This window comes from Homalodisca vitripennis, unplaced genomic scaffold (assembly GCF_021130785.1).
Source record: "Homalodisca vitripennis isolate AUS2020 unplaced genomic scaffold, UT_GWSS_2.1 ScUCBcl_1739;HRSCAF=5737, whole genome shotgun sequence".
NCBI lineage: Eukaryota > Metazoa > Arthropoda > Insecta > Hemiptera > Cicadellidae > Homalodisca > Homalodisca vitripennis.
Genome location: NW_025777849.1, coordinates 31,727 through 46,135, shown reverse-complemented (window position 1 = coordinate 46,135; position 14,409 = coordinate 31,727). Strand labels below are relative to the sequence as shown.

General features: G+C 31.8%; 1 protein-coding gene across 1 annotated transcript; it reads right to left on the bottom strand.

Moving 5' to 3' along the window:
- Window positions 1-429: 429 nt before the first annotated feature.
- LOC124371608 lies at window positions 430-13,827 on the bottom strand. The gene is made up of 4 exons (XM_046829955.1): window positions 13,405-13,827; window positions 10,611-10,792; window positions 9,936-10,068; window positions 430-476 (listed from the first exon to the last, which is right to left on the bottom strand). The coding sequence occupies exons 2-4, from the start codon at window positions 10,761-10,763 to the stop codon at window positions 430-432; spliced, it is 333 nt and encodes a 110-aa protein (XP_046685911.1). The 5' UTR covers window positions 10,764-10,792; window positions 13,405-13,827.
- Between the last annotated feature and the right edge of the window lie 582 nt (window positions 13,828-14,409).

Genomic DNA, 14,409 nt, shown 5'->3' with positions numbered 1-14,409 from the left:
AGCAATTAAGATTAAATATCATTTTATTTGTCAAATGGCCAGCATTAGAAAAAATCCATGAAGCCTCAAGATCCACTGTTTATTGGTACTTAGTATTACAATACCCTTCTAATTATCTAATCAAATTTCACATAAACTTTTTAATCGTAATAATTTACAAATATGTTTAATTAATAACTAATTGAAGTTGTAAGCCTTCCTAATAAAACGATAAGAAAATAAATATTTCAATTAAAAATGAGGTAAAACAAACTATCAGAAATAATCCCTTGTAATCGGTTCCAAGGTTAGAACAGATCTAACCATTCCCAAATGGTCACATGCACTTAATTCCAAAGTTAGAACAAATCTAACCATTCCCACCTCCATCAGTGTGTATCCATTTCTAGTAAATTGAAAATTTATCTTAACAGCGAGAGCTATTGCAGGTTAAGCAACACTGCGCACTAACAGCTGTAGTTTTCCCATCCTCCAGTCTGCACAATGTAAATCAGTTAATAGAAATACCTTGGGCAGTTTGGTGTCAAAGAACACTCCGGAGCCTGGCTTGCAAACGAAGAAGGGACATCTTCCAGTCCAGGAAAGAGGTCATTTAATATATGACCTCCATGCAGGGTCTGGAAGTTCTGGCGTCTGCCCACTTCCTCTGCATAAACCCATCGTAGTTGGCTCGTGATTTCATTTGCCCGCTGGAATAAAGGAAAATGTTATTTTTAATTTTTTAACTCTAACTCTAATTTTCAAGTATAAATGTACTTATTAGATAATGCTAATATGACTAAAATAATGAATTGTTCACACTGTTTTAAAAATTTTAGACTCTACAAAGTATTTAAATTTAAAAGTCTTTATTATAATTTCCTTAAAGAATGTACATTAAACAAACTGTTACAAAAGTCTTTGATAAATTTTACTTACAGTCAATAACTGAACAAATATATACTAGCTAGTTATAAACAAACAGTTTTAAATATAATTTTTAACAAAATGTATTCAAATTTTAAAAAATATTGCACATGATAACATTTTCTTCTTATTTAGAACATTGTAAACTTATTTTCAAGAATCTTCAATTTTGACAGTTATTATCAGTAAATCTTTGATTATCTATGATAAGTCTAACTAAACTTTTGAAAATTAACTCTTAACAATTATATACATTCCTATAATACCAGATTTTGTCCATAGTAAATTATTATAAGAAAATCTAAAAACAGAGAAGTAGATGTATGACATACCATAAGAAATGCATGAGAGAAGGTCCTCCTGCGTACCACTTCAACCACAGCTGTCAAATAGAGATGTGGGATGCTGTGGATCTGCTGGAGCAGCCTCAGATTTTCCTTAAATGTCTTTAACTCGAAGGAAATCTTCTCAACGTGTTCTAACAATTCTGATGTCTGGCACTCAATACGATATACCCACCTAGTAACACCATCAAAGAAATCAGGATAGGATGTTACACAGTAATGAAACAAAAATCTTTATCCCTAAAAACCCTATAAATACTGGATTCTTACATTGTATTGTATGCAATCTCATTATAATCTGATTTTGCCGATGTAAACAAGCTAGTAGAGCCACTGTGAATCAGATTCTTTGTACTTTATTGTTGTTTTCGTCATAATACAAGTTTGCTTTAGTTTTTAATGTTTATTTTCGTAAAATAATAAATTAAAATGTAATATTGACAACTTGAAAACGTGAAAGTTACTTAAAATTAACTCACCAATTGCTCTAAATCGTTTGGTTTAATTGGGTTGTATACTAAATGTTAATATACAAAATTTTTGTTTTTATTATGATGACCTTAAATATTCTCGAACTCATAAGATTTAAGTAGATACTGGTGGAAATTAAAACTGCACCTTTTTAGAAATATTCAGGTTTATTAAATCAATCCAAATTTCAATTATTAACCTTGTATTCCATTAATGAAATGTTTTGCACAATAGTTTAAAATTACTACTTCCTTAGGCAAGGCACTTTCGATTTAACATGGACTCACTGTCCTCCAAATACGTGTGTATAAAATATAAAATAAAATAATAATCTTGAATAAATTTGTATGAAATAAAATAAATAGGCTTCTTCTCAAAACTAATAAAATAAAAATTATAAACTTCTTTAAAATAAAATTCTCAAACAAATCTAAACAGTTCTCAACAGGAATTTTTCACAAGTTCCTACAGGATATGGTGCAGCACCTGCAGCTCTTAATTTTAACTAGAATCCCTATAATTTCAATTAAATTTTTACGTTTGACTTTAAATAAATAACTCCTTTACAATTTAGATATATATTAGTCCACACTCAACAGAATTTGATCGTTAATTTCAAATTTCAATTCCAATTTCAAATTAATTCACTTCTTAAATTTTCAAATTTCAAATTTAGAAAAATTTAATAATTCAGTCAAAAGTACTTAGCTCTTTGGTAGTGAAGGTCTTGGAGTTCGGTATTAAAATAATCTATACCAACGGATCCTACGCCCGACACTACTTTTAAACTCGCACTAAAGACTTTACTCTATCGCTTCTCAACTCGGAATGGAAGCAGATGTTTTCTTGGCCTGCACCGACTACGCTCCTGTTCCTGCAGGCCTGTTTGAATCACTCTCAACGCAGGTTCGCCGCCTAACAAAAGATTGAGTCCACTGTAGACTATTGTTTAGCATTCACTGCCATCATGTCAGGTCTAGACCAGATTCCAAGCGCGTTGTGCCTGCCGCTGGATTACAATATAAATTTACTTTTTTATTCCCTATCCATTTACAATTCTAAAATAAAATTTTATTTATTAAATTTTTATTTTTATTTAAAGTATACCATGTAATTGGTATACACACCCCCCCTTAAAGCGCTTGGTATCTGCCAAGTTTAATACTTAAGTCTAAAAAATTTATCTCACATCCTTTAGAAATTGTATTTCCACCTAGCCTTAACATGCATCATAAAATCTACAAAAACCCTTTTTTTTTATTTATACTATTTGTTTTAATTTATTTTTGATAATAGTTGTAAGAAGTGGCAGCATACAAGTTGTCAAGTTATTTTAACCAAGCATTAATTATTATAAATTCTTTTTAAAAGAGTCCATACATTATCAGATTGTTTTTTGAAAACTTAACAATTAAATTCCCCAATAGAAACCTTGACCTAAACTATGGCAAATATTAAGAGTCCAATTGCCACCTACCTTTTTACAATTCTAAGTCCTACCATAAAGATAGTCCATCCAGATAATCCTTCACAATGGGTAGAACGAGGTAGTCGGTGGTTGTTGTTGTGGGATGTTTATTGCAGGTCCGGTCCGTAATTAGTTGGGTCGTCCTTGGAACCTATGCCCTGCACGGCTGTGTGTGTTGGCTCGCCCATTCACTGGTTGTCGCAGCTTCATATAGAATTAAAACATATCCCCAGACGGGGGTGGTGTCAGTTCTTATTTTATTATTTTTACCTATACCGTTGTTTATCATAGAAATAAAAGTCTTTTTTCTTCTGTTCCCCTCTTCCTTGGCATAAATTTTATCAAACTAACAAGTTTAAATTAATATTCCAACATTCGTGTTAGTTATTAATTTACATACAAACATAAATAACACATGTTAATAACATTAATTACGGACCATGAGTTTCGGATTTGTGCATTATTCAGAAAATAAATACTGAATTGTTTTAATACACTCCTCCTCTCCCAAACCATGTAGTTATCGCAACTGTTTACTTCACCTGTGCCCTTTTATCTAAATCATAAACTTTTTTATTCCTCTTGAGGTTTCTTCAAGTTTAAAATACATTTTTACAACATTACAATTCAAGTTAATATTTACAATTTAACAGGGCTGTAGAATTTCCTCAATTGTTCAATATATTTTAATTTAATCTTCCTTGTCACTGAAATTTCTCAAATCAAACATACATACATACAGCGTACATCCAATATAGTTTTTCTTCATTCTTACAACTAATTTAATTCGTCATAATTTTTAATCAGTTCTTTTTTTTTATTTTGTAATTCAAATTATTTACCCCTCGGTAATTATATTGTTTTTTGTTATATTTAAATATGCATTCTTCTTTCCCCAGTGGGTTTCACATCCTGCAAGTGTATTCTACGGAATTCATTCAATTCTTTTAAATTTTGAACCACATATGAGTTGGAGCTAATAATTGAAATTATTCTGAATGGTCCTTCATATTTCAGATCTAGCTTATATCGCTGATTTGTAATTCTACAATAGACTACATCATACATTTTTAATTGCCTGTGATTTCGGTTGTATCGGTTTCTTCTCGAATTCAGCTCATTTTGTCTTTTTAAATTTTGAATAGCTTCAACCATCTTTGCATTCTTATCTTTGCTCCATTTTTCATCACAAATATCTTTAATTTGCCATTTTAGTGACAAACCATCATTTGCTTTGAAACTGAACATCAATTCAAATGCAGACGACTTTATGCTTTCATTGTGACAAGTATTTAGGGCCATTTGCACATGGTACAAATCCTTGTCCCAATTCTTTTTACAGTCATGATAATAAGCTGTCAGAATTTGATTTTAAATTTCGAATTTGCCTTTCACTTTTATTTCCTTGAGGAGTATAAGGTATAATGGTCCTTTGTTTTATGCCCAAATTAAACAAATAATTTTTGAACTCCTCGCTGACAAAATATGTTCCATTATCCGTCACGAATTCTTCAGGCAAAGAAAAATTTTTGAAAATATTATTTTTCTAATGCATTAATTACATTACCTGAGGTGCATTTCCTGAGTGGCATTATCCAATTATATTTGGTGAAGTCATCTACAGCTATCAGGATGTATTGCATTCGATTGGAAGACGCAGGTAATGGCCCATAAATATCCATATATAACTTCTGCATTGGACGACTGCTCAGATTGCTGTTCAAAGGTCCTTGGTCCCTCCAGTTGCTACTTTTTGCTTTCAAACACACTTCACAACATTTTACATTATTTTTCACATAATCATTTAGTTTAGGGTGATAAAACCTTTCATTTATTTTCTGTTGCGTTTTTAAAATGCCGAAGTGACAGCCAGACAATGAGTTGTGATAATACTCGTATACGACCTTGAATAAGTGCTCAGGTAAATAGATCCTTTTAGAATTGTTTTTATTGTTCACATAAAATAACACCCCTTTTTCCACACTGTAAACATCACTATTGGTATAGTTCAATACACCCTCCATAATTTTAGTTATATTTACATCCTGCTTCTGATGCGTTTTTAAGTCCATAAAGCTAAAAGGCATCGTACTTATACTATTTATAGACACTGTTTCCTCTCTTATTACTAAGTCCTTATTATTTACAGTTTCATTGTTCATTTTTATAGAGTTATCATTCATCTTGTCCTTATTCACTAATTTTTCTAGTTCATGTAACACATTGTGGTCAACTTCACTATCTTGAAATAATCTAGATAAATAGTCCGCTACTGGGTTCTGATTACCTTTAACATGCGTAATTTTAAATGGTAGAGACAATATAACCTCCACCCAGCGCCCTAATTTTCCTAACTTACGAAAGTGGGACAATACCCAAGCCAATGCTGAGTTGTCGGTCACTAAGTTGAATGGTCTCATTTCTAGGAAATTACGGAATTTATTTATTGAACAGACAACTGCCAAAGCTTCCTTTTGATAGGTAGTAAGTTTCACCTCACTTTCGTTAAATTTTCTCGAATAATAGGCCACCGGTTTTAAATGTCCATTGTCCGCTTCCTGTAATAAAACAGGAACCGAGGGCCTTATCACTCGCGTCGCATTGGACTGTGAACTCCTTGTTGAAGTCAGGGATGGCTAACACGGGGGGACGGGTAACCGCTCGTTTCAGTTTATCGAACGATTCCTGACATTTTTGGTCCCACACAAATTTGGACGACTTCTTCCTCATTTCATTGAGTGGATGAGCTATTTCCGCATAATTTGGAATAAATTTAGAGAAATAACTAGTCATCCCTATGAATCTCGCAATACCTTTCTTGTCCCGGGGCCTCGGAGATTCTAATAACGTCCGTGTACGGTCAGGGTCCATTCTTATAGTGTCTTTGGAAACCAAATGTCCCAGAAATTTAATTTCATTATAACAAAATTTTACTTTCTCCGGATTCACAGTAAGATTATTTTTCTTTAAACACTCTAACACTTGTTTCAAATGCATATAATGTTCCTCCAATGTCTTCGAATACACAATAATATCGTCCAAAAAGGCGAGAGTGCAAGTAAATCTCAATTCTCCTAAGATTTTATTCATATATGACGACAATACCCCACTTCCAATTAATAATCCAAAAGGAATTCGTTTAAAGCTGTAACTTCCGAAAGGTACCGAGAACGTAGTTAACTCCTGGCTTTCCTTCGCTAAACTTATTTGATAAAAACTTTTGGTTAAGTCTATTACTGAGTAATAATTGTTTCCCTTCAAATGGTAATATAGTTCGTGCATGTCGCCTATAGGATAACTCACTCCTTCCAACTTCTTATTTAACTCCTTGTAATTAACTACTAATCTTTCCGATTTTCCATCTTCCTTACCTACTAAAAAGGCTGGACTCGAGTACTGACTCACACTTGGTTGAATAATGTCCTGTTCCAATAATTCGTCAATAATTTTTTTTATTTTTAATTGTTTAGGTGGATTCAATGGATATGGTCTAAGTTTTACGGGTTCATGATCTTTAACTTTTAATTTATACTCATAATCTAGAGTTTTACCAATTTTGTCGGTAAACACCGTTGGAAATTCCTTTATAATTTTTATTATTTCATTACTGGCCTCTTCGCATCCTATTTTATAAGTGTGATTGGTGTTCATACACGCTACTGTAATACCTTGCACAAATTTTATACACTTCTCTACATTAAAGTCAAATCGACAACAATTATTTTTCAAGTCTATTAACAAACCAGAATGTTTTATAAAGTTCGCTCCTAAAATTGCCTTTTGGGCTAAGTCCTTCACTATAACAAATTCTACTTTCCAGGTGAACATATCAGATATGTTAACATATCAGAAAAATTAAAATAGATTCTATTTTAATTTTTATATTTACACTGCCGATTACGGACATTTTTTTATTTTCAGCACTCATACATGTCAGGTTAGATAACTGGTAACACTTTACAATCTTATTCTCTAATAATAGTTTATACAGTCTATCACTTATTATATTTATACTACTACCAGTATCTAATAATACATTTAATGATATATTCTTGCCAAAATCTATTTCTAAGCTGGGCAATGAATTGATATTTTCCGAATTTTTCTTTTGCCAAGTATGATTTAATTTAGCCGATAATTCATGTGACTTTTTGTTGGACACAATTTTAGGTAACCGGGAAAGTTCGCCCTTCCTTAACTCATTGTTCGAACTTTCCCTACTAACTAGTTTTTTGACTCCTGTACATTATGAGCTACATTTTCGGGGTTTATAGCTGGAGTGTGGTTTACAATGGGTCTCCGCTGGTTTACAACAGGTTTCCTGTTTACCTCCCGGCACTGATAAGCATAATGACCAGGTCTATTACATTTATAACAAGTTATTGTTTCTTGCCTCGCCCTGATGCTGTTAACCGGTACATTATACTTCCTATTCACATTCAAATTATTCCCTGTTTTCCTCACGTTGTCAGCATAACCTACATTATTCGCCCTTATACACATCTCATCCAGTTCGGAATATGTGCTCGGATTTCCCATAAACACTAGTTTATTTCTGGTTTCAGGATTAATTCCCACCTTAATTAATTCCACAACATCCCTTTCATTTATATTACAACAAAGTACTTATACTGATTCCTTAATGTCTATAATGTAGTTGGATAAGCTTTCATTATATCTTTGGGGACGGTGCACCTTTTCAAATTTCAAAAGTTCACGCTGATGATATGGCACGAAATAATTCAATAATATTTCAAGCATTAATTTGACCGTGACATTGTCCTGTTTTATTTCCAATAGTTTCGACAAAAGAGCTCCCTGACTATGTGAAATCGCAATCTCCATAATATCCTCTTCCGTACATCTAGTTTCCTTTTTAAGTTTCAAGATTATTTTAAAGAATTCTAATAATTCTTGAACATTTAATCCATCGCAGATTTTTAACTCCTTCAAATAACGCTCAATGGGGTTCGGTAGTTTATTATAACTTAAATGTGGCCGTCCCGAAACAAACACCTCATCTCTCATATTTAGACCAGACTTATCTTTCACTTCCGGTTTACTAGCCTCTTCCAGCTCACCTTCTATTTCCAGATTGGAATCAGATAACTTACGCACCAAGTTATCAGATGTTTCCTTGTCAATTTTTAGGTTTTTTATTTTTAACAACAATTCACTTAATATACTATTCCGGTTTTCAACATGTTTAGCTATATCCTTTTCTTCGATTTTAAACAATTTACTTAAGTTAGTTAGTCGGCGCTGCCAATGATTTATTTTTGTTTCACACCTAACTATGTCCAATGTTAGTCCCTGTTCAATGGATTCCTCCAGTCTACTTCCTAATACTTGGGTTTCTAACTTAATTTTATCCCATTCCTCCTTGAAAGCGACCTTTCCACTCAGGTTCAAATAATTACTATTTACATCAAGACTTATTAACTGCCGTAACTTTTTCCTTAAATCTATCACTTTAAGACTAGGAGACACTTCCACACCTCTTAACCTAATTTCATAGTCCAATTCCTCCTTGGTTAACAAGTCCACCTTAAGTGCCATTTTAAAAGTTTAATATTAAACACTTTATAATTTTCCGTATCCAAGCCACTTATTAATTTACAACCACTAAGTTCAATTTTATTAAGGTTCACCAGAATATAGCAGAGTTGCGCACTTATTTGTATACTAAATGTTAATATACAAAATTTTTGTTTTTATTATGATGACCTTAAATATTCTCGAACTCATAAGATTTAAGTAGATACTGGTGGAAATTAAAACTGCACCTTTTTAGAAATATTCAGGTTTATTAAATCAATCCAAATTTCAATTATTAACCTTGTATTCCACCAATGAAATGTTTTGCACAATAGTTTAAAATTACTACTTCCTTAGGCAAGGCACTTTCGATTTAACATGGACTCACTGTCCTCCAAATACGTGTGTATAAAATATAAAATAAAATAATAATCTTGAATAAATTTGTATGAAATAAAATAAATAGGCTTCTTCTCAAAACTAATAAAATAAAAATTATAAACTTCTTTAAAATAAAATTCTCAAACAAATCTAAACAGTTCTCAACAGGAATTTTTCACAAGTTCCTACAGGATATGGTGCAGCACCTGCAGCTCTTAATTTTAACTAGAATCCCTATAATTTCAATTAAATTTTTACGTTTGACTTTAAATAAATAACTCCTTTACAATTTAGATATATATTAGTCCACACTCAACAGAATTTGATCGTTAATTTCAAATTTCAATTCCAATTTCAAATTAATTCACTTCTTAAATTTTCAAATTTCAAATTTAGAAAAATTTAATAATTCAGTCAAAAGTACTTAGCTCTTTGGTAGTGAAGGTCTTGGAGTTCGGTATTAAAATAATCTATACCAACGGATCCTACGCCCGACACTACTTTTAAACTCGCACTAAAGACTTTACTCTATCGCTTCTCAACTCGGAATGGAAGCAGATGTTTTCTTGGCCTGCACCGACTACGCTCCTGTTCCTGCAGGCCTGTTTGAATCACTCTCAACGCAGGTTCGCCGCCTAACAAAAGATTGAGTCCACTGTAGACTATTGTTTAGCATTCACTGCCATCATGTCAGGTCTAGACCAGATTCCAAGCGCGTTGTGCCTGCCGCTGGATTACAATATAAATTTACTTTTTTATTCCCTATCCATTTACAATTCTAAAATAAAATTTTATTTATTAAATTTTTATTTTTATTTAAAGTATACCATGTAATTGGTATAGGTTGGTTATAGATTTTGACGCAATTAGTTGGGTAATGGTTTTCAAGTCAGGCAAAGGAGCTGACAGGATGAAAGGTGCAATTGTCTCTTCCACCATCTGTATGTCATCCATTCCCAGCTGTAAACAAGAAAACATTGAACTGAATGAAACACAGCAATTAAGATTAAATATCATTTTATTTGTCAAATAGCCAGCATTAGAAAAAATCCATGAAGCCTCAAGATCCACTGTTTATTGGTACTTAGTATTACAATACCCTTCTAATTATCTAATCAAATTTCACATAAACTTTTTAATCGTAATAATTTACAAATATGTTTAATCAATAACTAATTGAAGTTGTAAGCCTTCCTAATAAAAAGATAAGAAAATAAATATTTCAATTAAAAATGAGGTAAAACAAACTATCAGAAATAATCCCTTGTAATCGGTTCCAAGGTTAGAACAGATCTAACCATTCCCAAATGGTCACATGTAAATAATTCCAAAGTTAGAACAAATCTAACCATTCCCACCTCCATCAGTGTGTATCCATTTCTAGTAAATTGAAAATTTATCTTAACAGCGAGAGCTATTGCAGGTTAAGCAACACTGCGCACTAACAGCTGTAGTTTTCCCATCCTCCAGTCTGCACAATGTAAATCAGTTAATAGAAATACCTTGGGCAGTTTGGTGTCAGAGAACACTCCGGAGCCTGGCTTGCAAACAAAGAAGGGACATCTTCCAGTCCAGGAAAGAGGTAATTTAATATATGACCTCCATGCAGGGTCTGGAAGTTCTGGCGTCTGCCCACTTCCTCTGCATAAACCCATCGCTGTTGCCTCGTGATTTCATTGGCCCGCTGGAATAAAGGAAATTGTTACTTTTAATATTTTAACTCTAATTCTAATTTTCAAGTATAAATGTACTTATTAGATAATGCTAATATGAATAAAATAATGAATTGTTCACACTGTTTTGAAAATTAAAGACTCTACAAAGTATTTAAATTCAAAAGTCTTTATTATAATTTCCTTAGGAAATGTACATTCATCAAACAGTTACAAAAGTCTTTGATAAAATTTTACTTACAGTCAATAACTGAACAAATATATACTGGCTAGTTATAAACAAACAGTTTTAAATATTATTTTTAACAATATTTATTCAAATTTTAAAAAATATTGTATATGATAACATTTTCCTCTTATTTAGAACATTGTAAACTTATTTTCAAGAAACTTCAATTTTGACAGTTTTTATCGGTAAATCTTTGGTTATCTTTGATTTTGAGTAGTTTAGCCTTTAAAACCAGTTTTAAAACTAAAATTTATAAATGGCTTTCCAATCAGTGTTATTATAGCTTCGAGAAGGTGCTGCTATCCAAAGGTATGGTCGATGCTGATAAAAAGCCTAGGGATTGATAAATTTTTTAGTTTTTAAATTTATAACATATGTGCTTGTGATACTAACTTTAGTATATAAACTTGCATGATGTGTGTTAATTAATTTGTATTAAGTAATTTGTACTTGTTTTGTGACACCTTTATATTCTGAAATAGGATTTGTATAAAAGAAATAAATAAATAATACTTTCCAAATATTATCTGGCTGTCAGACATTGAACGTACGATTACAGATACTATTAACCACTCCAAAAAATGTTTATTAAAAAAAAGTCATGTATTTTTCATATTTTGTTGAACTTGCATTATTATTTTAAAAAGTACTATAATTGTTGTTGCCGCAAATTTGTTAACGATTTTCACTTGTACAACAAAATGTCTAGCAGCAAAAGGGTTAAGAACCCCATACATATCACACAAAATCTAGTAATACACTCTAAAACTAGAAATTATTTCTAAAATCTCTAAAATCTAATATAATTTTTATTTTTATTATAGTTTTTTTAATTTTATTATAGATATTCTTGTAAACGAATTCTTAATGAAGTATAGCACGATTGCATTTAAATATACAACTGTCTGAAAGATTGTGTATGTAAAATTTATATATTATAAAACAATTTTTCTGTTTTAATTTGTTTACGAAAATGTAAAGTATAACTACCAACAGAACAGTTTAGATGAAACTAAGCCAGACAACTGTGCGAGTATTATCATGAGCAACAAACAAAAACACTGTTAAACAAAGCAAGCAGGGGATCAACAGATGTCAAAGTCACTGAAGATACCATTTTGTTATCATTCATGGGTAAAAATATTGAAATCCTGAACAATACAGACTACCCACAGGAGGCTTTTGCGTGTTAAACGCTTGCTTCACACTATTCAAAGTTAGCAATACTCACTTCCAGCGACCATATAACTTATACACTGGATAAGCTCCTCCTTTGCACGTCCTATGTTCCGCTTGATGTCCCTGATTTTCTTATTATTTGTCTGCATCATAATCAAGTGATGGCTGTCCCAGAGGTTCGTCTGTGTAGAACTATTATCATCAGTGATGGGCGATGGTGAGTAGTGATAGGCAGCCTGTAAACACAGCGGCACATTCAAATTGTATTGCTTTTTTTACAAAAACGTCTGTTTATAACACCTTTATAAACTTATAGTCTTTTTACAAGCTATCTGTTATGTGTCTTAATAATTTAAAATTGTGCTGTAAACATTGTAAAATGCCTACATCCTAATACAACATATAAATATGCAAACTTAAACTGACGTAACATAAATCATCTCAGAGTTATGGTTAAAAACATTAAAAATATGGCTAGAGAAAAGCTATATGAAGTAGCATTGATATTATTGTCGTAGAAACTTTTAATTGCCATCCATTTAATCATATCCTTACCCTTTTTTTAACTCCTCTATGTTAATATTCATGTACAAATATGGTACTGCTTATTCTAATAAAAGTAGATTCTCATAATTTCACAATATTTATTTTTATTTGCTACTTTGTTTATTTTCAAATTTCCAGTCTACATTACTTTGACATGAACTCACATCTGTCAAGTCCTCCTGTTCTTGCACAATCTGATCGACGTCATTTAACAGTTTCTCTAGGCCAGAGAATATAATTTTTATTTTTATTATAGTTTTTTTTAATTTTATTATAGATATTCTTGTAAACGAATTCTTAATGAAGTATAGCACGATTGCATTTAAATATACAACTGTCTGAAAGATTGTGTATGTAAAATTTATATATATATATATATAACAATTTTTCTGTTTTAATTTGTTTACGAAAATGTAAAGTATAACTACCAACAGAACAGTTTACATGAAACTAAGCCAGACAACTGTGCGAGTATTATCATGAGCAACAAACAAAAACACTGTTAAACAAAGCAAGCAGGGGATCAACAGATGTCAAAGTCACTGAAGATATCATTTTGTTATCATTCATGGGTAAAAATATTGAAATCCTGAACAATACAGACTACCCACAGCAGGCTTTTGCGTGTTAAACGCTTGCTTCACACTATTCAAAGTTAGCAATACTCACTTCCAGCGACCATATATACACTGGATAAGCTCCTCCTTTGCACGTCCTATGTTCCGCTTGATGTCCCTGATTTTCTTATTATTTGTCTGCATCATAATCAAGTGATGGCTGTCCCAGAGGTTCGTCTGTGTAGAACTATCATCATCAGTGATGGGCGATGGTGAGTAGTGATAGACAGCCTGTAAACACAGCGGCACATTCAAATTGTATTGCTTTTTTTACAAAAACGTCTGTTTATAACACCTTTATAAACTTATAGTCTTTTTACAAGCTATCTGTTATGTGTCTTAATAATTTAAAATTGTGCTGTAAACATTGTAAAATGCCTACATCCTAATACAACATGTAAACATGCAAACTTAAACTGACGTAACATAAATCATCTCAGAGTTATGGTTAAAAACATTAAAAATATGGCTAGAGAAAAGCTATATGAAGTAGCATTGATATTATTGTCGTAGAAACTTTTAATTGCCATCCATTTAATCATATCCTTACCCTTTTTTTAACTCCTCTATGTTAATATTCATGTACAAATATGGTACTGCTTATTCTAATAAAAGTAGATTCTCATAATTTCACAATATTTATTTTTATTTGCTACTTTGTTTATTTTCAAATTTCCAGTCTACATTACTTTGACACGAACTCACATCTGTCAAGTCCTCCTGTTCTTGCACAATCTGATCGACGTCATTTAACAGTTTCTCTAGGCCAGAGAATCTCGCTGAAATACCTCCGATTGATCTCATAGCTTTGTTTCCAAAGTTGGTCTCCAAATTTGTGAGCAGGGTTTGTATGTTGGACATCATCTCTTCATTGTACTGCAATAACAGAAACATTACTAGGACTACAAAACTCCAGTTACCACCTTCATAGGATTAAAATCGCAGACATTTTACAGAACTGCTAAAAAAAATTTTTCATTATAACGACAGCAATACACTACTTAAGTTCTACAATGTATTCACAAACTATGTATGCAAAGTTTTATTTTAGTTTTTT

Bases quoted from the DNA above. Each gene is read 5' to 3' on its own strand.
- LOC124371608 (XM_046829955.1), bottom strand. From the start codon at position 10,763: ATGGGTTTATGCAGAGGAAGTGGGCAGACGCCAGAACTTCCAGACCCT. The intron at 10,069-10,610 runs GTATTTCTATTA...TCTTGTTTACAG, and splicing joins CTGACACCAAACTGCCCAAG to CTGGGAATGGATGACATACA. The intron at 477-9,935 runs GTATACTTTAAA...TACATTGTGCAG, and splicing joins CAACCTATACCAATTACATG to ACTGGAGGATGGGAAAACTA.